General features: G+C 38.0%; 1 protein-coding gene across 1 annotated transcript in view; it reads right to left on the bottom strand.

Moving 5' to 3' along the window:
* The window catches only part of Pcca (propionyl-CoA carboxylase subunit alpha), a 448,536-nt gene that overhangs the window by 364,688 nt on the left and 58,173 nt on the right, over positions 1–25,675 (bottom strand). The window contains exons 5-6 of the mRNA XM_008832725.3: positions 13,770–13,883; positions 12,029–12,082 (exon numbers count right to left, since the gene is read on the bottom strand). Coding sequence (XP_008830947.1) covers positions 12,029–12,082; positions 13,770–13,883 — 168 coding nt within the window. The remainder of the gene's footprint in view (positions 1–12,028; positions 12,083–13,769; positions 13,884–25,675) is intronic.

Genomic DNA, 25,675 nt, shown 5'->3' on the forward strand with positions numbered 1-25,675 from the left:
AATATATTTCAAATTAGTTTGATGTAAACAGCAAAGAGATTAAGTCCACTTTCAAAAATCTAACTCATTTTTGAAAATTATATAAGCAATTTTACCTACCTTATAGGTAAAGAGTTACTGATGACCAGTGAGTGTGGTGGTAAGCAACAGGAATTGAGAGGATGAGAAGGTGGCCCCTGACAGGTAAGTAACGACAATGAGGCCCCAAGATAATATAGAGGTGGACTCGGGGGAGCAGTAAGAGATGCTTGCTCACCCCTCAGACCTCAGCTAAATGGACGTCCTCTCCGGAAAGGTTGTCCTCAGCACCTAGCCTACAGAGGCCACCCAGTCACCTCTGGCACAGCACTTATCAGACTATTGGAGCTCAGAATCACTTTTCAGTTTTGAAAACTGACAATCTCAGTGAGCTTTGGCGCCTGCATATTACAGCAATCAATATTTACCTTAATAAAATTAAGAAAAATGTTAAAATTGTGTTTATTTTGAAAAGTCCACTTAATGCTAACAACTTTAAATAACATAACAAATTCATTAGTAAGAGTTGAAATGTTTTACATTTTTGTGAATCTCTTTAACGTCTGCCTTAATAGAAGACAGCTGGATTCTCTTATTTGCTTTCTGCATTCAATCTGTTGTGATAACATAGATCATGTAGCTGGTTGGGGAAAAAAAAAAAAGAGGGGGGGATGGGAGAGAGACTCAAGAAGTTTTCACTTCAGAGTTTCTAAAAGGACCTCAAGAGGATACACTGGGGCCAACATAACACACTGATTTTCTTCACAGTTTTCATCATGAATGTCTCATACTGCAAAAGACCTCCAGTAAAAACTCAGATCCTGTTTCTTCGAATACAGTTAGCATCTAGATGTAACTAGTGGCACCTCCCCAGTTTAAGACAAGTCCCTAACAGTCATGGCTGACTCAGCTCTTCTCCCTCCTGCCTAAAATTCTCCCCCAGCATGTACCAAGAATGCAGTATCCTGAGACAAGAAAGAACACTCTAGAACAAGTCAGACTTTGTCCTTTCTTCCTAGGCCAGGATATCCTGTAACACTTCAGCCCAGGAAACCAAGCAGACCACTGGCTACACAACTCAGAAGGAGAAGTGTGAGGATCCATCTGCTGTAGTGTGAAGTGGGGTACATGCCAATAAAACTCCACCCTGGCTGGGCAGCTTTCTAAACCTTGTAGGACCAGGTCCTACACTTCTGTGGACTTTGCCTACCTTTGAGCACTAAATGCACATTTCCTAATTGTTGTGCAAATATTCTGACTCAGTGGACTCATACTCATTGGCCGGGCGCAAAATGCGCTTGCGAGAACCAGGATGCTTCACTGGTTTGGCAGACCTAAGACGATACACAGTGAAACCCTCCCAGGGACTGACACGGGTGCACAGCACCATTCTGCTTTATACCCTTCTATCCAAAAGTGGATTATGAAACTCTTAAGAAAATAAATAATGGTCTCCTTCCAATCATTACCCACTGAAAGCATTTCACATAGATTCTTGCCCTTTGCTAGGGGAATCGAAAGTCACTTCAGTTGTTTGGTTCCTGGCAAATATGCATATATACATACATACATACATACATTATCAATGAAAGCTGCACATTCCACTCAATTGCTTCAAGAATTAACGGAGATTCTGTGATACTAGAAGATTAACAAAAACACGGTAATATGAAAAACTAAGGACTTCATTTCTCAAATTTTTATTCTATTACAAACAAAATGCAAATGAATCAAAATCCAATATTGTTTGTGGCAACTAGCTGGCCCTGGAGAGTCTATCACTGTCTTTGTCTACTGTAATCCAAGCACACGTCGTAACAACACAGCAGCATGAAGTTCTTGGAGAAACGAGCAATCTCAGCAGATACCACTTCCTTCCCATTGTGGGGTATAAAGTATGTGTGTTAATGGGACACCAGGAATACAGCCCTTACTGCTCTAAATTAAATTCTGGGGGGTTGTCATCGTTATTTCTTGTTGCTGTTATTGTTTGTTTGAGTTTTTGAAACAGTGTCTTGCTATGTATCCCAGACTAGCCTTGAACTTCCAACAATCTGCCTGCCTCAGCCTTCTAAGTGCTAGAATTCTAAGCACGTACCAGTACACCAGGCTTGGATAAAGTTTTTAAACAGTTGGATATGGGGTGGGGTGGGGGTGACTGTAGGGGCTGACATTACCCAAGAGGGAGTCCTTGTACATCTCGGTCTACTGTAATGGTGAGAATACTCTGTCAATGATGCAACTCAATGACCTGAAGAGCTAAGGCAGCAGACTTAGCTTGAGTTAATTTGGTTTCTGTTCACTAGCAATAAATTTTTTAAAAGGACAAGACACTGTACTCTTTATCTAGTTCTAAACATAAAAATTATAAGGGATGAAGAATGAAACTCACATCATTGATAACTAGGGAACATTTCAAAGATAATGGCAGATTCCCTGATACTGCATATGGAAGAAAGCTTTACTGTCTTGTCTCCAAGCTTAATATATTCCTCGAAACAAGTTTCTGCTGAATCCCCTCTGTCCAATGTCAATCTGGCAGTCCAAAACAACATACGATTGAAAACACACTGCATTTCCTTTTAAAGATTTTCTTAGATGAAAAATTTCAGACATAATCAAAACTAGACTTTACAGTATAATGGACTCCAAGGTACTAACCACCCAGCTTCAGCAATTATTTTAAAACTCATTTGAAGTTTGTATTTCAGCAATACTGAAACCAACTGAGCTTTCTAAATATTATGTCATTGTATAGTTAATATTGAATATTGAGCCTATTAATGCTTCACTAGTGCAATGTACTGTCATTTACATACCTATTATATGAATACATAATCAATTCTACATTTCAGATTCAATATATTTTCTCTAAACTACAGCATTCTTATCAGCAACAGCATTTAAGGGCTCTCATTAATTAATCAAAACATTTCCTTATAAATAAAATGTTGTAGTTAAGAAATGCAACACAGTTTTACCATGAAATATGTTCTTATTCCTCTTAACATCTACATTCAAACAACTAACTAGCATGTGAAGAACTAATAAGAGAAGCTAGGGAAGCCACACATGTACACATGCACACTATACACAGTGACAGCACAATACATTAAGAACAGTTGCACAGCAAAAGAAGCCTCTCCCTGACACACTAGCATGCCATATACTAACTCAAATGGGCACCTCAGGCCCTTCCTAATAATATTCTTAGATAGGGTCCAGTCCAAAACAAAAGCTCCAATATCATCTCATTATTTCTGTTTCTCTTCCAGTTTTAGAAAGCATGCACTTAAAAGCTTAACTTTAGAATGAATGTGGGGCCAATAGAAATCATCACCCACATGCAACAGTGCTAATTAACACTACTTCATTTAATCCAATGAAATCTTCAACTTACTACCTTCACTTGAAAATCTTTCCTACTGAATTCGAAGTTTGGGGTTAGATACAAATAAACCTATCAGATCAACTTTAACAGACCACAGTATTATTATAATTTAAAAATAACATTACAACATAAAAATACAGGATGTTTCTTAAAATGTCCTTTTGACATTTATCTCCAGAATTCCAAATTTTAATTCAGCAACCTCCCTTGTCAAACAGCATAACTAGGACACACTCTGATGCAAAAGGCTTAAAAAGCATTTCACTCTCTATGTATCAATTTGGAAACAATCAAGATCTGCATATAATGTCTGTGACAAATCAGAAATGCTAGTGAGAGAAAAACATGGCAAATATATTCAACATACGTACTTAAATGAGATAGAGAGAGATATCCAAAAGTTATCTTATTTGCTAGCAGGTATGGTGGCACGTCTTTAATCCCAGCCCTTGGGAGGCAGAGGCAGACTTCGTGAGTTCAAGGCTAGCCTCATCTACTTAATGAATTCCAGGACATCCAGGAGTACAGGGCTATACAGTGAGTGAGACCCTGTCTCAAAAAAAAAAAAAAAATCATCTTATTTGACTCTCTTCTAATTAAGGACAAGACCTTTTGTTCAAAAAATTAAGGAAAATTATAAAAGAATTCTTTTTGTAGCTGAAACATAACTCTTTTCTATGTAGTCCATAGGGGTTGTTTCTAAATTATTTCATAAAGTTTAATACAAGAGCAGCCATATTATATTTTAAGATTCAACATAAATGTCAACTTATACAGCATTAATCTTTTATTTTGGCCAAAAGTAAGACAGCAAAAACCCTCAGCTCACAGTAAGTTAAATAAGAAAATTTTTATCTTACACAATGAAAAGAAGTCTTTCCATAGAAGCTTTCCCTACTTGCCATGAATCAAATGGGCCCACTGGCCTATCTCAACCAGTTGTTGATGATGACTACAAATGCTGACTTTTGATCTCTTCCACACTAGTGACCTATAAACAATCCTCTTGTGATGCTGGGCCACAGCAGCAACCTGCCGCTCCCAGGTGGCCACAGGACCACATGGAGAAATAAGTAGCCCTCTACAGTGTCCTGTGTTGCTAAACTGGAATGTTTGGTAGGTTAGATATAGTCAATGTATTTTTCACTTATGATGTCTTCAACTTACAATAGATCTATCAAGACATTACCCCATCATAGGGTGATGAGCCTCTGTAGTGTTGGAAAATATCACAGTAAGAGAAAATATTAGTACTGATATAGATCAGATGAAAGAATAGATAGTATAAAAACAACTTCATGTTGCTTACCCAATAATAAGATGACAACCCAGCTAAAATTATTAATCATCAGACAAATGCAAATCAAAACCACATGGAAACACCACTGCATGATGAAATGGAAGTGTGGTAGGAATATGGAGCAACTGCCAAACTATAAACTTTTATCTACAGCATACCGAGCATTCTAAGACAAATGGATATCTAGTAACTACAGTCATGGGTATTTACCACAGAGAAAAGCGAGTGTCCAGAAAGTTACCCGTTCATAGCATGTTTAGTTGTAATAGCTAAAAAGAGGAAAGCATTCAAACAATCACCAACAGATGAATGATTACAAGTTAAACTGGCCTATCCACACAGCAGAATGTAATATTACTCCACAATAAAAAGAAAGTAAGTACACAATTACCAATATTTACAACATGGATCAATTTCAAAAGTTTGCAGAATGAAAAAAGGTCCTTCCCAAAACAAGCACGTCCTGTACAATTCCATCTGTGTGAAATTCTAGTAAAGCAAAACAATCTTCAATAGCATAAAGCTGATCCTAGGTGCCGAGACAGACAGAGGAAGGCATGGGAAGGGGCTCTAGGGGGCACCTGGAATTCTTTAGTCAACAGACCTGCCCGTGACTCTGACCTGATTATGATTTCAGAAGCACATGTCTAAAGCAGAGAATAAGGTGCTATGGGTGTATTTTACTGAGTATCACACTATTTCAGTAAAGTGTTGTATCAAAAACTAACTGTAAACAAATACTAAATTGCTTTTAAAAATGAATGCTGAACTGCACAGGAGTGACAGCTATCTACAATTAAAGTGCGCTGTAAAAATGAGGTGGATTTATGAACATAGAAAAAGACAAATAAGTACATTAAAAGCAAATACAGAAAAATATTAATCACAGAATCTAAATGTACACTTTAATTCTTTAAATTTTTCCATAACACTTAAGAGTTTCGTTTAGGGGGAGCCAGGCCTGGTGGTGCAGCCTTTAGTCCCAGCACTAAGGAGGCAGAGGCAGGCAGATCTCTCAAGGCCAGCCTGGTCTACATAGCAAGTTCCAGGCTAGCTGGGGCTACAAAAGACCAAAAAAAAGGGGGGGGGGATATTAATGAATGTCTACCCATAGGCCACAAGCCTATATAATAGGTCTCAGAAGCAGTAATACTAGACTAACAAGCAATAATATATCTGCTAGGAAGATATTTCCATCCTAGTTTGCTTTCTGTTGATATGTTAGACATCATGACCAATGGGAATAAGGGTTATAGGTTACAGAGGACCCAGGTTCAAATCCCAGCATCCACATGGTGGCTAACAAACTAGAACACACTTAATTCATTAAACATGACAATTAAAAGGCACAGATTATCAAAATGATTTTTTAAAGCCTGACTAACCACATCCTGGCTAAAGGAGACCTATTTCCAATAAAAAGTCACAGATGAAGAAATAAGTATTTTGCAAACAGTAAGCACAGGATTCCATCAAGAGTTAACTCTAAAGAAGGCTATCTAAGATCCCAAAGCACAGAGCAAGAATTAACTCTTTCTGATTCCAGGCTGCATTAACTGCAAGGGGGCAGCAGAGAGAGGAGCTGGAAAGCTAGAGTGCAGGCCTGCAAACCTCCATAACTGCAAGCAAAGGGAAAGAAACCCAGCCTTTCAAATTACCCATTCAGTCCTAGAAGTGTTTCACTCCTTAAAAGACACTTTCAAAATAAAAAAGGAAGCTTTTTTTTTTCCTTTTCAAGAATTCATTTTAGAGTACCCCATCTTTGAAACTATCAACAAAAAAGTTGAACTTAGTGTAACATTCAAGAAAAAGAAAAAAAAAGCAATGCATGCTCTTAATCATTTCTAAAGATATTCTGTTGTAATAAGGGTTTTATGAAGTTTATTTATACAAGCTCTGTGCCACTCACCTTGTAAACAAATAAAACCCCACTTCAGCAAATAGGAATATTCTATACCTAAATGGTCTCTCCCATTCATATGTGCGCGCACGCACACACACACGCACACACACACACGCATGCACACATACTTCTAAAGAATAGAATTTGGTAAGAATGGTCCCTCCTGGCTTTAACTGGAAGTGGAGGTTGGCGGTTCACAGATGGAAACTACCAATGCATCCATGGCATGTAAACACCTTAAAGTTTTACATTTTTAAACATTAAAAATATTTTTTAAATCAGAAAATCAAAAATCTGTGTCTAAAATGAGAAGCACAATAATATTAATAAGCAAATTTAGGTATTTAGGGTTGGGATACAGCTCAGTTGGTAGAGTACTTGTCTGGTAAGCACAGGCCCTAGGTTCAACTCCCAGCACTGCATAAAGCAGCCACCCTGAACTACGTAGCAAGTTCAAGGCTGGCCTTGACTATATGAGACTCTGTCTCAAAAGTTAAAAAAAAAAAAAAAAAAATTTCTCCACAGGAGGGAATCCATGCCTGATACTGTAAACCTAGTCAAAGCCCATAGCTGGGAGATCATAGACCATGGGGGTTAGAGTGGCATGGGAGGAGACATACAAATGTTATTTTGGGGGCTGGAGAGATGGCTCAGTGGTTAAGAGCACTGGCTGCTCTCGCAGAGGACCCAGGTTCGATTCCCAGCACCCATATAGTGGTTAACAACCATCCATAACTCCAATTCCATGGGATCTGAAGCCCTCTTCTGACCTCCATGGGCATTGCACGACACTAGTGCACTTACATACATGCAGGCAATACACTCATACACATAAAATAAAAATAATAAATAAAAATTTTTAAAACTACAAATGCTATTTTGCTAAATGGACACACTGTCAAACCGTCTTCTAAATTTTTATATTTATAACCCATAGATTAGTGCTGCTTTCAGAGATGCTTCTGTTCCATTGAGCAACAGTCAATACAGAGATGGATTAAAATACATAGAGTTATTGTTTTTTCAATAGTTATATTCCTTAATTTGATAAAATTTCTCCAAGGATAGAAGACAGAAAGAATATAATCCCCAAGCCTCAAATGCTCGCTACACTCCCTTCATTACAAAAAGCAATCAGTGTTTTTACACAGGAGTAAACTTTTCAATACATATATCAAACATAATACAGAAGTTGCTAAAACCAACTTATAACTGTCTTATAAGGCTAATTACTGTAACAAAATAGTGCACCAAACTAAAATGGTATGATACTATGTGTGTATTATACATGTGTGTACACATATGTGCCAAAATGGAAGAGAATTAGGAAAGCTATGAAATCTCTAGACTAGTATTTTTTCCTAGGAACTAGTTGTTTTACTTTTCAAAAGCATTTTATGTACTCTGAGAGAATTTCTTTCCTTAATCCAAATAATCCTCCCACTCTGCTATTGTTGGTCTTTTACTACTCAGAATGAAAGAACCTAGAAAGGAACGCAAAATAGAAAACAGTTGGAAAATACAATGCTTGTTCAACACACTGAAATTACTGAAATTTACTATTCTTTATGACAGTTATTTGCAGCTCTTTTTTTCAATAAATTATCTCAGTACCATCAAACAAAAAGACATGGTTTTATTCAAATCATTTGCAGTACAGATCATGTGTTATCTGAATCTCCCTTTCATAATTTGAATATAAAGAAATGTCAGGAGACTGGAGAGATGACTCAGCGGTTAAGAGCACTAGCTGCTCTTGCAGAGGACTTGGGTTTGATTCCCAGCATCCACATGGCAGCTAATAATCATCCATAACTCCAATTCCAGGGGATCTGACACCCTCTTCTGACCTCCATGGGCACTGCATGACACAGGTGTACTTATATGCATGCAGGCAATACACTCATACACATAAAAAATTAAAATTAAAAAATCAAGAATTATCAGGACCAGCAAATGGCTCAACAGGTAAAGGTGCTTGCCACCAGCCTGATGACCTGAGTTCTATCCCCAGAACCCACATAGTAGAAAAGGAGAACTGACTACAAGTTGTCCTTTGACCGCCACATGTGCACTATGGCATATATACACTTAATAAATGTAAAAAATAATTTTTAATCAAGGAAAAAAAATTGTCAGTCTTTAAAGTTTAATCCACAGTTTTTATTTCTGGGGGAGCATACTGAGGATTAAGCCTAAGGCCTCATTCAAATGCTCTAGCACTGGGATATATCCCTAGCCAAGTATATTTTTATATTTGTGTGTTTATGTGTGGGGACACATAGACCACAGGAGGTATGTGGGGGTAAGAGGACAACGTGGGGGAGCTGCTTCTCTTCTTCCACCATGTGGGTCCCTAGAGATCCAACTCAGATCATCAGATTTGGCAGCAAGTGCCTTTACCCACTGGGCCATCTTCCCAGCCTTTTATCAGATACTTTCTAAAAGAAATATATACCACATTCAGAAAATATCGAATCATTTCAGTTACACATATTACATAAAATATACTAAATGATAAAACTCAAATATATATTCTATAACAAAAAACTACATTGGTCTTTGACAATAAGCAAAACCAGAAATCAATGAAAATCTCTATTATGTCATTAAATTTAAAACATAAGGCACAGTATTTTAAAAAAGGAATTCTACAATATCAAACTCAAAATAAAAACAGATTTAAGGGTTTAAGAATATAGCTCAGCAGTAACAGAACTTGCCTAGCATGCACAAAGTCCTAGGTTCAATCCCCAGCACACACAAAAAGTTTACAATCTTCTAGTTCCTCTCACCAAAAATGTCTGCACCATGGTAATCCACTGCCATAACATTCAAAATCATCAAATTTCTAAGACTATCTCCAAATGGAATAAACAATATCACACAGTGCTTACACAACATAACAAAACCTTTAAGCAATTTCATTTGTGTATGTGTGTGTGTGTGTGTGTGTTTAATGGAACTCACTAACTAGGACTAGCTACTGTAAAAAGCCTATCTCAAATGGTACACTTTGATGGAAACATTTTTAAGATTTATTTATTGTGGCTGGAGAGATGGTTCAGTGGCTAATAGCACTGGTTGTTCTTGCAAAAGACCAAGTTTCCATTCCCACATGGTCGCTCACAACCACCTGTAACTAGTTCCAGAGGATCTGACACCTTCTGACCTGCAAGGGCATCTGCATGCATGTGGTATACAAAAGCTCATGCAAGCATATACATATTCACATAAAATTAAAAATAAATAAATCTTTGCCCAGGCATGGTGATACATGCCTTTAATCCCAGCACTCAGTAGGCAGAGGCAGGCAGATCTCTGTGATTCAAGGTCAACCTGGTCTACATAGAGAGTTTCAGGACAGCCAAGGATACAGAGTGAGACGCTGTCTCAAAAATTTTAAAAAAAAAGGTGACAAAAACACTTTTATTTATTTTGATGTAGGGTGTTCCACCACTTTTTCCTTTCTCCCCAAGTTTTCTTCTAATCTTGTCTCCCCCTTTTCGTTTTACCAACAACTGTATACCTCTACCAAACCTGAGAGAGGCAGCATGTTTGGCAGGACCACATGGTCAGGCTTGGTAGAAGCACAGAGTTGTTGGTAAAAGAAAGTGGGAGAGACAAGATTAGTAAAAAATCAGGAAGATTTAATCCCAGCACACGGGAGGCAGAGTGGCCTCAGCATTTCACTTCCCTGAGTGTCATCCACACCCAGAATTACCAAGCTGTTTCTAAAGAGGCCATGAGGTATTATCTGGGGCTTGGCAGGCCATTCATCTCTGTTACATGGCAAAAACAGCCAGAGATAATACATAAATGAATGGGCATGGCTGGGTTTCAATAAAACTTTATTAACAGGGCTGGAGAGATGGCTCAGCAGTTAAGAGCACTGACTGCTCTTCCAGAGGACCTGGGTTCGAATCCCAGTTCCCACATGGTGGCTAACAACTAGCCATAACTCCAATTCCAGGGTATCCGACACCCTCTTCTGACCTCCATGGGCTCTGCACTACACAGATTCACTTACATACATGCAGGCATAACACTCACACACATAAAAATAATAAATATTAAAAAATAAAAACAAAATTTTATTTACAAAAAGCAGGCTGTATTTGTCCCATGAACAAGTTTGCCAACATGACATCTATACAGACTTAGATGTAAAAGATTACACTGCATCTGAATATTGAAACTTTAGGCAAAATTCCAAAAAAGACAAAAGCAAAGGAATAACACACAAGAAAAACCAGAAGGTGCCACCGCACAACTAGTGAGTCCAGACCTCCAGGTGTTTCCATCTGACTCTTCTCTCCAGATACCACTCTTGGTTTTTAATCCATAAAGCAAGTTACTTAAAACAGACTATTTTAAGCTATAATTCTACAATCATAAGAATCGTTTCAATGTAAATTATAGATGTTTTAAAATTTTACCTAGAAAATGCTAATTGCACATAATTTTGGGTTCATAGAACAGAATACAAGTTAGCAAAGTGGGGGGAAAAGTTCTAACATATCTATTAACATCAGAAAGACAATTTAATAATTCACTATCTGACATAATTGATCTAATCAAAAAATTCACAAACAATAATCAAAATCATATGTTTTAGTTCCTAAAAAAGTAGGTTTCCATGTCATCTTGTATATAATTATAAACATAACTCAAAAAAAGTTTAATACAAATATAGGTTAATTTGCCTAAGTGGGACAGTGCTATAAGAACACTCAGACCATTCAAACAAACTTTTACCAAAACAGACGCAATAGGACCTGACCCTAAGTGCCGCAATTTGCAATAAAAATGGAGAAATGAACTCTTACTTCTGACTTTACTTTCCATGCTCCTCCTATGACAACAAATAACTGCAATAGGTCGCTGGACAACCTGACACGTTTATATTTTTAAAAGATTGTTATTTTTTTAATTACATGTACATGTGTGTCTGGGTGAGAGTATATACACATGACTGCAGCTGCCAGTAGAGGCCAGAAGAGGGTGCCACATCCCCTGGGCCTGGAGTCAAAAGTAATTTGGGGGGCCACCCAGTGTGGGTGCTGGAAACAATCCCAGGTCCTCTGCAAGAGCAGCATGTGCTCTTAACCATGAGCCTTCTCTCCAGCCCCATATTTACATTTTAAAATCTGAAATGTTATATTTTAAAATTCAAAAGATCACATAATGTGATAAACTAACCAGAATGGTGATTTTATGACTTTTCCATTCTTATAATTACTCTTCAAGTCAAGATCTGGATTACAGAATAAAAACTCTTCACCTTAACAATTTTCAAAGAATTGGTGGATCAGGATCAATTAGAATTCTGTAAATCTTTACAAACAAGAAACAAGTCATGTTTTATGCTACTTTCTGAAATAAGTTAATCATTTCTGGCTTGTTACAAACTTACCAAATACCTGGCAAATTCTTTGTTTTCAGAAAGGAATCCATAGCCTGGGTGTACCTAAGAAATGAAAACAAAAAGTTCTTTTAACTTTATCATATTGTACATCTGTCTAAGTCACACGTACAGTGCACCATTGTGCTGGCTGCTCAGATGTTCTATTGCATACTTCTGGAAACAGAATCAAATTCCTCCTTCATTCTAGTTATCAGCAGACCATATAACATCTATCAGCCTGCCCAGTTGTATTTGTCTATTCAACACAGACTCCCCTCACTTTTCCTGAGGTTAACTCTGGTCAACCAGTTTGGAGCATTTCACAAAGACTACTGGGTCAAAGAATCATGATACACAGACCTTTGGCAAAATGGATGGAAAACTCTGAATTCTCTTTCCTTTATGATACCAAAACCACTGTTCTGTAAAACCCCAAGTTCTACACCAAGCAGCACATTTTATTCCTGACAGTGTAAGATACTCAAGTGCTCCCCAGAGCTTCCTCTGTCAAACTGTACTGAAATGGAAGATGGTTTGACCTGGATATTATACTCTGATTTCTTTTCTTCTATCTATTCTTTCTTTCCTCATTCCAGTTTTAGCCATTCATAATGACCTTATGCTGTCCCCACCACAAGCCAGTGCTACATTCTAGATTCTGCAACCCTGTTCCAATCAAATCACTTTCACTCTACCACATTTAGCTAACCATAAATTTAGTTAACCATAAATTTAGTCACTCCAACAATGTTGAACCAGTTTCTAGTAAAAGAATTCCACTTGAAAGGAAAATCAAATTTCTGAAGGAGTCAATATAATAACAAGACATAGCTCCATAGCAGAGATTTTGTAATGCTGAATTGAGTTTTATGAACATGGTACATTGAAGATTGCACCCTGAGAAGCTATAGTTTAAAAGGTAAATTTTACTTTTGTTAAGCATGCTAATATACTGTAAACTATCTATAATATGAAGTCCATTTTTTATTTAAACATGTATTTTAAACATTTCTTTCACAAGAAATGAAAACACTACTGGATGCCCCCCAGGCTGATGTCAGCTGTTAGCCACATCTACGCAGTTTTACAGCTAACTCTACATAGTTTTTAATAGAATTAATATAATTAATTCTCTGATATTAAAAAGAAAAATCCAAAATCAATATGCCTGATGTCAGAAACTAGCTTTTGCCCTGGATTCCACAAAATTCAGCCCAAATTAAGGGTGGAGAAAAGTATTGCTTTTATCAATGCAAATTATTAGCATTTTGTTGACATTAACTAGAATAATTAGGAAATGTACTATTTTTATTTCTAGCAATATAACTTGGTATACACAATTTCTTAAATGATTTATACAGTCTTTTAGAATGTGTTTATAACACAGAGGGGTTTTTTTTTTTTTTTCTTTTTCTTTTTCTTTTTTAATGTTCCTATTACACTGAAAGGGTTAATACTCAAAACTAATTGGGATTTCTTTTTTCCTAGCAAATTTGGAAATGAACTGAAACTGCTCCCTGGTGTGAAAGCTGAATCCAGCAGCCACCTGCAGGATCAGCGACCAGCACTGCCAGATGCTACAAAGCCTTTGATTTCCAGTAGCGAATTCGGCCACATTTAACTCATGTGACATGAACTAACTACAACAGCATTTTCAATCACTCTCTCTTATTTTTTTTTAAGCACAAACTCTAGCTTTCCGCTCACTACATACAAAACAGCTGCAGTAGATAGGTTCATTCAGACTCACAGCTTGGGCCCTGGTTTTCTTAATGGCTTCCAAGATGGCATCCATGTTGAGGTAGCTTTTACTGGTGGGAGCTGGGCCAACACAGACAGCCTCATCCGCCATTTTCACATGAACCTGAAGAGACAAATCCCCACATTAACAGATGCTCCCAGCAAAAAGAATTAGCATCATCCATAAACAGATGCAAAACTGCAAATCTGATTGCTTCACATCGAATCAGATTTCTCTTTGAATATGAGCTAAAAAACAAGGCAATAAAAAGGCTCAAGCACTGTATTACCCATGATTTCATTTATTACAAATGCCTAATCCATTGTCTAACCAAATAATTTCCATAATACACCATACCTATTTAAGTAAATCACAGCAAACAACTTTATTTCCAATTCAGTTCATCTGTGCATAAATCTGGTATCAAAAACTATCTTGCTACATGTAACCAGGGTAGCCCAATATTTTAATAACAGGCACTCATGCCCAGTTCTGAGCAAGCTCCCCGGGAAGTTGGGATAATTAGAGGGACTGAATGGAGGGATGCGATGAGTGTCCCCGCACAGCATCAGGTCGGCACCAAGCTCAAATTAAAGCCCAAGACTAAAGAGTTCAATATCACAACACATGAACCAGAAAATCCTGAGAACCATTTAAATACTCTCACATTCAAGGCTCGTCCATTTTACATTTATTCCTATAAAGAACCGATATGTGTATTAAGTGTTAAATCTATTAGAATTCAGGAAGGTGTAGTCTATTTTTAAGACAACTCACTCTACAGTGTTTTAATCTATTTTTGTTTTTAAAAAGGCTAGGTAGGCATTCAATATTGAAAAGAATAAACTGTTTAAGTATGAAAGGAATCTATTCTTTCTAAATGGTGAAGGGATTAGTGTATCTTTGAACTGGCATTTCCCAATAGCTTTCAAGCTTAAGGAACTCGAAATCAGATTATAATTATTTTGCAAGGCAGACACATAAAACTGGAGCATGAACATACATATATATATATATGTATATATATATGAACATTTATGACCCACTCCTCCACCAAAAAAATAAAAAAGAGAGAAAATAAAAATCTATAAAGGAAAATCCTTTTGAGTGTTTCTAAATTACAGTCTTCAGTCCTGAACTAATTATAAAAATTACTTTTTGAAATGAGGTCTAAAAACGAACAAAGTGGCCTTTTTTAAAAAAATCAGAATTTTTATCAATTCAATACATATTTTCCAATTAAGTAAAAAATAATACTGTATATTGAAAGGTAAATGATACTTGCCCAAGGGAGTTACAAATCAATATCTTAATATAAAAATACTCAAATATTTACATTCTAATTCCCTTAACAACACCAACTGCAAGGAAAGACAGCCATGCTTGGAAAGAGCTTTTGAAATACTTCTCATTCAAAACAGGCTCTCTTCCCTTGCTTACATCCAGGCTCTCTCACAGCCTGTGTTTCTCTCCTGCTCTCAGACTACTTCAGACCCTGCTACTGACAACATTGGTGTTGTCAGTAGGGCTGTGGGTTTTGTTTGTTTTCTGTAAGGAACTGAATACTTAATGATCCTTTCAAAAGAATGCGTTAGCCAGGTAAGGCTAGCTCTTGAAGTTAAATGCACACTTACTTTAACTCATTTATTTCTGTTCAGGACTACCTTTCACTCATGATATTCTGGGTCTTTTCTAGGTACTTCACATTTGGATGAACCGTCTTTAGTCTCAATGCTCATGGTACTGAATGCAAATGTTAGTTTTATTTACAGCTATCTAAGAATCTCATTTGGGGGCTGGAGAGATGGCTCAGCAGTTAACAGCACTGGCTGTTCTTGTAGAAGACCCGAGTTCAAATCCCAGCAGCCACATGGCAGCTAACAACCTTCCATAACTCCAGTTCCAAGGAATCCAACACCCTCCTCGCTCCTCCATGGGCACTGCACAACATGGGTGCACTTTATACACATGCAGGCAAAACACTCATACACATAAAATAAAATAAAACTTTAAAAAGAATCTCATTTAACTTCTTTATTATGCTTATTATGACTTATGAACTCTCCTTCACCAATCAGTCTAGTTCACTCAATTCAGTCTAGAAGACAGAAACTGTGCCTTAAATTTTTCTTAAAATTTCCCCTAACACAATATTATATGCTAAAAGATTCAGAATGGTAATTTATTTAATAACTTGCACTTTAAAATGATATAACCATTGTCTTGGTTTAAAAAAGAAGAAAAAAGAGAATCACAACAGCTAAGTCATTGTATTTGAAGTAAAAATCGAGCTATACTCATATGAAGTCTTCTCAGTCTTAGCAATATATCTGGCAAATGACACATGTGGAGGAAAAAAGAAAGGGCACACATATGCATTGTGTGTTTACATGCCCAAATTTTCCACAGTGAACATACATCAAAAAGGGAAAAAGAGGGCTCTAACAGTACTTTGACTTTTTCACTCTAGGCGTTTCTTCACATTTTTATGATACTGCATACATAATTTTTATTTTTTGTTATTCTTTAACTATCATAGTATATATTCTTCCCTGTATTTTCACAAACCTTTTATAAACATTTTTACAAACCAAAAATAGGCTGAGTCTAACATGTTATGGCAGATGATTAATACTGTTCTAATAAATATTCAATTACATATGAAAAGCAGGCCTAAACTCTGATGAACTTTACAAAGAAGGGCTGCATTCCAACATTCTAAAGGGTGTTGCTGCTTTCATCAGTTCTGCAAAAACGAATTTCACTTCAGCAGGATGGGTATATTCACATTAGCAAACCTATAGCCCAGCCCAGAGTCATGACTAACAAAAATGCTGGGCAAAATTGCCTGAAAGAAAAATAATTTAGGCTCCTCTGCCATCTTAGTTAACAATGAGACACTTATGAATTCACCTGGAAAGGCTAATTTAAAAGAAAATTGTCAAGGGGCTGGACAGAGAGTTCAGCAGCTAAAAGCACATGCTGCTCTTCCAGAAGACCTGAGTTCAGTTCCTACAACCTACATCAGATGGTTCATAGGAGCCTGTAACTCCAATACTGTACTATGTGCACAAATTCACACATAGACACACACATGTACACATAAATTTAAAAAATAATAAATTTTTAATTAAAATTTTTTTATTATTTTTATTTTGTTTATGAGTATACTACCTGCATATATATAAGTATACCCATGTTATACAATGCCTGTGGAGATCAGAAGAAGGCATCAGATTCCCCTGGAACTGGAGTTACAGATGGTTGTTAGTACCATGTGGGTGCTGGGAATCAAACCCAGGTCCTCTACAAGAACAGTCAGTCATCTTAACTACTGAGCCATCTCTCCAAGCTCCAATTTTTTTTTAAGGCTTTTACAATTTTATTAGAATTTTAAAGAAAAAGAAATCCTCAGGGCAGGGTGAGCTGGTCAGCTGCCTTGAGGAGGTGAATGGTAGGAAGAAAGGAAGATAGCCGTAGAGCCTTTAAGAGAGAGAGAGAGAAAGAGAGAGAAAGAAAGAAAGGAAAGAAAGACAGAAAGAAAGACAGAAAGAAAGAAAGAAAGAAAGAAAGAACTTAGAGTGAATACCGCAGGCCCAATTTTTTTCAGTTCTGCCAGAAAGAAAAAGCAAGCCTGCATAGAAGTCAAACACATGGGTGACTGGCAGCCACATGGCTGGGAGAAGGAAGCTTTAGAGAAAAAGTAAAGAAACGTAAGATGCTAGGGGCAACCCAAAGCCTTAAAGAAAGCATGTTTAATAAGAAGGCCATGAAGAAAAGGGAAATTATGCTTCCCTGAAGAACTCAGGGAAGTGGGCACTCACAGACTACATGGCTGTAGCTAGGAAGTTCTTCACCTACAGGTGGGATTACAGGCAGGAAAAAGTCACTATCTCATTAATGCACTAGGTATTCCACCCATCTATTTAGCACATCTCATTAACACACTAGGTATTCCACCCATCTATTTAGCATAACCTGCCTTCCTAGGGGTGGTCCTATGACCAGATGATTGACCAGTTAAATTTACATAAAATGGAGGCACTCGGGGTATTACATTCCCCACTGGCTCTGGGACATAAATCAAATCTTTGACTTGTTTTGATTTTGAGGCTCATATTGGGTCCTTAGAACCCTAATCTGATGACACTGTGACATTTCTTGATCTATCCGGTTAGACAGTTTAGGAGGCATGGGTCCACTGTAAAGGCTAACAGGAATATTACCAGAGTTCCAGTAAAACTCAATTACACCTGAATTATTGGCGTAAAAACAGCAAACCTCACCTAAGGCCATGTATGAGCCATCTTCCTTTAGGAACAACAGGTCCAGCCCCCTTCTGTTCTGTAGCACCATTTTATCTTTACCTGTCTCTCCAACTGCCAAATGGAGTCCTGTAGACATCGACGGCTTTGTCTATCTGAGAGCTTCTAGCCTAAAATTTTATTACTCGTGGCTAGGATGGTGGCACCCAGCACAGCAGAACCCGCAATGTCTGTTTCTACAAGGATGGTGGTGGGACTCCTCTTGGCCCTTGAGAGACCTGGGTTGAGATCAAAGTGTTTCCACCCTTTCTCTTTGCTATAGAGATAAACCTGGGGGAGAACATGGACTAGTACGCACATGTCTCCATGGTGAGAGTCCCATTTTAGCTGTTCTGTAGTCATGTACTCAGTAAGACTGAAGGTGCATGCCCATCAGGTGGTTTCAGGGGCTCAAAAGAGTAAACCCAGGTTTCCTGAGAACTTATGGGACAGCCCCCATTTTTTTTTAATATAAAAAAAAATGTTGCATAGTCAGGCGCAGTGGCACACACCTATAATCCCAGCATTCAGGAGGCAGAAGGAGGCAAACCTCTGTGAGATCAAGGCCGGCCTGGTCTACACAATGAGTTCTAGGCCAGCTGGAGCTACAAGGAGACCCTTTCCCTCAAAAATAACAAAAACAAAACAACAACAACAAAACAACCTGCGTGAAACTCCATTTGAATTTTGCCACTACTGTTGTACTCAATATATGAGGTGCTTTCTTTGGCTTAATTAGTTTAAAATTTTTAAGTTTTTTAGTTTTTTTTTTTTATTTTATGTGTATGAGCATGTTGCTTTTGTGTAAGTGTACCATGTGCATGTAATGCCTGTGGACGCCAAAAAGGGAATCAAATCCCCTGGAACTAGAGTTACAAGCAGTTGTTAGCTACCACATGGGTGTTGGGACTGGAACCTGGGTCCTCTGCAAGAGTAGCCTATGCTCTTAACCACTGAATCATCTCTCCAGATCCTAAACAAAAATTTTTAAATGGATTTGTAGAAGCACTGATACTATTTTAAAGAGACTTAATATTTGCCTTGGCTCAGTAGAAGTACTTATGTTTCAAAAATTTCAACAACTTGAAAAACAAATTTGTTTAATATTTTAATAGCAAGAATAAAATACAATAATCAGAGATTTTTAAACTGGGATAAATTAATCAAATAAGATTGGATGCTTCAAAAATAACAACACATTTTTGGCACCAAATAAAGCTGATAATCCTTCATGATTGTTCCCAGTCCCAGAAAAGAGCTTTTTAAAAGAGAACACTGGTTTTTCTTCAAGTATACACAATTTTATATCATTATTTTTTTATTCTCTGGAGGAAAGTTACTTGCATCCACTGTTATTTACCAAAAGAGTTTTTAGAATCAAGGACATATTTTTAAACTTATAGGTCTGAGAAAAAAAATTTTTTTAAGTTTAAATGCATGAATATAGACTGGTTAAGGCTCATGCCTGAATTCTAAAACTTTGAAGTAACACAAGAATTTGTATTAGACAATTAGATCTCAAATGACACTGAAAAAGATATTCCACATCCCTTATATTTACCAAATTGCACTTTAGTTGTTGTTATGGTGGTGTTTTTTTTGTTTTTTTTTTTTAAGTACTAGGCCAGGCAGTGTCTTTGGCATAAAGTTCGATGGTCTGATGAAAGGTTTCAATGTCTTTTAAAGTAGGACAATCTGAGAGAAAGATGGGAAGACAAGCAGCTTTGAAGCTGCTTATTCATGTCTGAGGTATCTGAAGTGGATCCCTCAGTGACTCTGTCTGCAAGAGGAAACTAGTTATCATGACCGGGAACAGCATGTGTTCCATGTGACAGTCTTCAATGCAAAATATTGGCCAAACACCAGCAAGCTGACATCATATCAACTACACAGGATTCTTGCCTAAAGCCAATGAAGCTCACCCAAACCAACTAGATCTCAGGAGCCAACAAATCCCTTAATACTCCAAATATCACTAGGATGAAAATTGTTCTGAAGGAAGAAAAAGATGAAGAAAAATTTACTACATTAATCTTAATTTGAAGAATTGAAAGTAATTCTTTTCAAACAACCAAACTTCTGTTTCTAAAATAGACAATGAGACACAGAGAGAATGCATCTCACTTTATAAAGTGTAAGAACCATGCAATTCTCAAAGACTAGCATTATGACCCATCCTTTGCAAAAAGGCAATTTGATCCCTAGAAAAAAGACTGATTCTCTTTTCCTAGAGTAGTAAATAATACATTCACTCTGGTTCTCTTTCATAAAAGTGCATGTATAGCATTCACATTTATTCATGATTACTTTGAATGACAGAACTAAGGACTTTATTAATTTTCAAAGTGGTAAAACTAAATCTTAAAAATTATAAGAACATAAGAGAATAAGCTTCTTCCAGCTTTAAAACTCCTGGCCCATTTTCTATAAGCCTGTTTTCATGTCACAAAAGATAAAGATCAATTATGGATCCAAGTTCTCCATAGGATTGTTGTTTTTAATTTTTAACTTTTTGGGTTATTTTTATGTGAATTGCCTGCATGTATGTAGTGCACCCATGTCGTGCAATGCCCTCAGCAGTCAGAAAAGGGCATAGGATCCCCTGGAACTAGAGTTATAGATGGTTGTTAGCCGCCATGTAGGTGCTAGGAATCAAACCCAGGTACTCTGCAAAAGCAGTCAGTGCTCTTAACCACTGAGCCATCTCTCTGGCCCAAGGTCGTTGTTTTTTAAGTCTGTCTTGCAGGGTTGCATGCATGCCTGGTGACACAAAACACAACAAATGAATGAAAAACAGGACTAGAGATATTCTCTCCTGTGACAGGCTCCTTGTAGAAGTATTAAGGAAGAGAGAGGAGGAAGAGCAGCAGACACCAAGTTCCCAAGCAAAACCTTAGCAAAGGTCTTGTCTGTGGAGCTCTGCACAGATGATAATAGAATGCTGTAGGGTTGTGAGTGAAGACGAGATGAATAGCAAAGAATAGGGTCAGGTGGGGACTATTGATATGGATGAATGTAAAGGCTAGGAGAGACAGTGAAGACTGAGACATGGTGTGAGTTTGTTTTCCTTTATTAGCTTAAGAAAATTGTGACAAAAAGCCTTTGAAAAGGGAACTATGGCAAACAAGGAACTAAGAACACCTGCGATATGGCCAAGAGGTAAGGACAGTGGCAGAGGAGAGAGGGGTGGAGCTCACTTACACAAGAAATATTAGTCAGGTTTCAAAGATGAAAGAAAGAAAAAAAGAAAGAAAGAAAAAAGAGAGAGAGAAAGGAAAGAAAGAAAGAAAGAAAGAAAGAAAGAAAGAAAGAAAGAAAGAAAGAAAGAAAGAAAGAAAGAAGAAAGAAGAAAGAGTGGAGGAGCAGAGGGAAGAGGAACTGGAAGGAGGGAGGGAAGAAAGGAGCATTCTTCATCCTACCCAAGCAGGGAGGATAGAAGGGTACCAAGAATAGGTACAAAGGTAGGTCACTCTATAGACCTGCAGAAACCAATGGGGCCATCCCCTGTAAGTTTCTGTTTTATCTATGAAGCAAAAGACAGGGTGGCTTTCTGATAGAATGATGGAAAGAGGGGTCACTAATAGTGGGAAAAAATGGAAAAAGTTGGAAATGGCCACTGGCAGCAGGAAAGCAAGCTGGCTAGAGAAATTAAGGAAAGCTGCCAGGTGGTCTGCATTTGCCAGTGACTCTCTTTTGTTTTTTTTAAAGAACGGAAGCCAAGTTAGTCCAACACAATTGCTAAGTTCTTTCTTGGAGATGATGGTAGACATTAAAGAATTAACATAGGTGAGAGTAAGCTTTGACCCCACTCCCACCCAGCTGAAAATATACTGGTGAAGCAATCTCAGTACAAATTCTCCCACACATACATGTATTAGGCAAACATTTCTCATGAAAGCCAAAAATAGCTCATAGTATCCCACATGCTAGATAAAGTCCCAATTCCTGACTGATACTCATCTTGCACAAAAGGTCACTCAAAGAAGGCATACCAATGCAACAAAAGCAAGCCTCCTTGGTGTCACAGGGGAGGTGGTGAGTTTTCTCCTGCCAATGGCTGCAGACTAAATCACTTGGGATTCAAGTGTTCACCATCACCCTTAAGACAAATGCCTTACAAGAATCCTAGTTTGGGTTTCCAAGAAGAAAAGTTCTCTGTATGTTTTGACCAATCCAACCATCTTAAATAGTAGTAACTTCAGTGATAAGCTTCCATTTCTAATATCTATAATGATGAATAATAAACCACTAGTTTCACTAACAAAACCCACTTAATAAATTGCAGGGCATGGTGGCACACGCCTTTAATCCCAGCACTCGGGAGGCAGAGGCAGAAGAATTTCTGAGTTTGAGGCCAAGCTGGTCTACATAGTGAGTTACAGGCCAGCTGGGGGCTACAGGGAGACCCTGTCTCAAAAAGACCAAAAAAAGAACAAAAAGGAATTTGGTCTCTGATGAGATATGGTACATTACAAATGCTTTTTTAAAATACATGTTTTTATTAAATTTCCATGTATTTCACATATCTTAATCATATTTAGACCCCACTCTCCTATCTGCACCTCCCATAGCCCCCCCCCAAGATTTCATGCATTCTGTCATATATGTTAACTCAAGTTTGTGTCCTCCTCAGATGTCCCTCAGTGGGGTAGAAAGAATATTAATGCATCTCTCAACTCTCACCAGCGAAGCTTCTTCATGGAAACGAGGGCAATTAATGAAGAAAACTACAACTGGCCAAAATGTAGAGAATAAGAGGCTACAGAGTGTGTGTCTCTGGATAGGAAGTCTATGTTAAACTTCTCCCATGCAGGATTCAGGGGCATTGCAAAAGGGGGTGGAAAGATTGTAACAGCCAGAGGTGGTGAGTTTTCCAGGCTTCTGGGAACTTACACATGTGAGCTTACAGCAATATGACAGCATGCACAAGACCCATGCAAATTCAAACCAGAAAAAAACTCGCATAAAACTGGGGAAATGGGCAAGAAGCCCCTCCTTAGCCAAGGAACTATTGGCAGCTGAACACTGCTGGATGAGGGAGATTTGGATCTTCTTTAAGGAAGTGACACTAGAGAGGCTGACCAAGTTCCAATAAATCAACCCTGTAGTGTCATTTTCCCAGTAGGAGTTACTGACTAGATCTAGAATGAGGTTAAATTTAACATGCATTTGTGTTTCTGTATGCAGAAGGAATGTGAAACAAATTAAAAATATCACACCACTCTGGGAGAATTCCACATTTCAACCATTACCACAAATGCCATCCTGACCCTCTTGATGATAACAGCCAGATTAGTGAAATGGGAGCAATGACTTCATTGGGACATGGCCATGTCAATCTTAGAGCTCATGACAGCCAGAGAGGGAATTAGTCACTCTCATGTGCCTGCTCACCTCTGCCCCTCCTCACTGAGAGTACCAGATGGCAAAATCTAAAGCATCCCTCATACTGAATGGCTCCTAAAGTTTGTCCCAGGACAACTACCCTCAGGGTGATTACTGGGACTACTGACTTCCAAGAGGAAGGGCCCTAGGTCTTATGCTACTTGTTATAAAAGGCACTGAATCCTGGGCTCTGGTTGGAAATAAGATTCCAGGAAATGAATGCTTTTCTGCACATCTCAAAAGCAATTCATTCACTGGCCAAACAATATTCACAGGAGTGGCTGTATAGTACTGTTACATGGAGTGTTCAGAAGAGAAAATAGTAGTGCATCCTTTCCCCCACCCCCTGGAAAATAGAGTTTTTGATAAAGATTCATTCTTAGACAAACCCCTAACATCAGGAGTGCTCCCTGAAACAAAACCCACCGAATATGTAGCTCATCTGATCCTTTTCATATCACTGTGTAAGAACTAGGGGTTGGCCCTCAGTTTTCTTGGTAAGTAAGCTCAGTAAATTCATTGGTTCCCCAGTAAAACTTTAATCAAACATTGGTTTGACACTAGAACCTTTCAGCATTGCTTAGTATCCCAAGGAAAAGAATTCTCACAACAGATGGAAAATTTATTTGTTAATGTTATTATGTCTAGTAATTATTAAAAAAGAAAATGAGAATTAAAAGATGTTAAAAGGATATGGGAATGGAGATATTTTCCAAAATAGAAAAAAATGAGAAAGCCTAAGCAATGATGAAGGTCTGTGTAGGTTTGGTATGCTATATAAAGGATGAGACAAAAATAGTATACACATTGCCGGGCATGGTGGCGCATGCCTTTAATCCCAGCACTCAGGAGGCAGAGGCAGGTGGATCTCTGTGAGTTCAAGGCCAGCTTGGTCTACATAGTGAGTTCCAGGACAGCTGGGGCGTTTTTTTACCCAAGCTTTATCTACATAGCACACAGTAATTAAAAGTACCAGCAGACTGGTGGAACTAACCTTATTGGATGTTTAACAGCCATAGTTTGATGCCTATACTAATGTGCTCAGAGGGACTTAAAGGACAGTTTTTGCCCCTTGCCCTCCAAGGTTGACTAAGTTCCAGGGGACTACGGAACAGCTCTCCAAATGCCCTGTAACTGTGGTGAGTCACCTGTCCTCTTGTTCAGGGAGGCCAAGGAGACCCCACGAGATGGACTTGAACCAGTTTCCAGTCTACAAAGAGGAGGGTCAACTCAGAGGAAACATCTCATTCATGCTTCCAAGTAAAGGCAGCCATGGTCAAGCAGGACCTTTGACTTGTCATCACACAGGTGGAACTAGTAAAAGAAAGGAGGCAGGGGCGCCTCCCAAGCCCATGTGACCCCTGAGGATCAGATCCTCAAATGACCTTAAGTGTAAATATAAAATGATTTATTTGGCCCAACTATATGGTCTTAAACACCCAAAAGGAAAGTATAACCAAAGAGTAAAGTCATCAGTATATTTCTTTAAGAATTCAAGGGCTTACACTTCTCATACATTAGGCTTAAGTCCATATAAAAAGTTGTTTAGACAATTATTTCTCATTGATGATTTTGTTCCTAATCAGAAAGTGCTGCTCAGATGTAAGACTTCAAATCTTGGTCTGCAATACTGTAGTGTCCACCTATAGCTAAGGGAGACAACCCACTAATTGTTCTAAAATGATGGCCAAATTTGTTTTCTCCCCTTATCTAGAAGCCTTTGGGAGGTAACTAATACTGATTCTAACCACTTCAACAGCTATCAAAATGCCTGAAAGCAAATCCTGAATCCATCACTCTAGAGTCCAGCCTTGGCAGACAAAGGAAAAATGAAGAGGAACCCAATAGAGGGGATGCTTTTGGAAGCTCTCATCAAGAAATTCCAATGGACTCTCATATGAACATTTGAAATTTGCCCTGTTCTGACTTTTTTCTAGTTCCCTGTCTAGAACTTGTAATGCTAATTACTCTTGCCTTTACTCTTTACTTCTATCTCCTATTCACCAGTCAAGGACTCTCTTTTGCCCCTACAGATAAGAAATATACAATCTGGGAGTCTTTTAGATAGACCCACTGAAGGAATACCCCAATTGCCTCACCCTGTGTCCCTGTTTAGCATGGAAGAAGCCAGAGCAGTCTGTGTCCTGATTTCCTATCAGCAATTTGAGTAACCTCTTCAGAGGATGCTGTGATAAGAATAGGAGGTGGGAATTGGCTAGGCAGTTA

Source organism: Nannospalax galili, unplaced genomic scaffold, assembly GCF_000622305.1.
Source record: "Nannospalax galili isolate Female #2095 unplaced genomic scaffold, S.galili_v1.0 scaffold1316, whole genome shotgun sequence".
Classification (NCBI taxonomy): Eukaryota; Metazoa; Chordata; class Mammalia; order Rodentia; family Spalacidae; genus Nannospalax; species Nannospalax galili.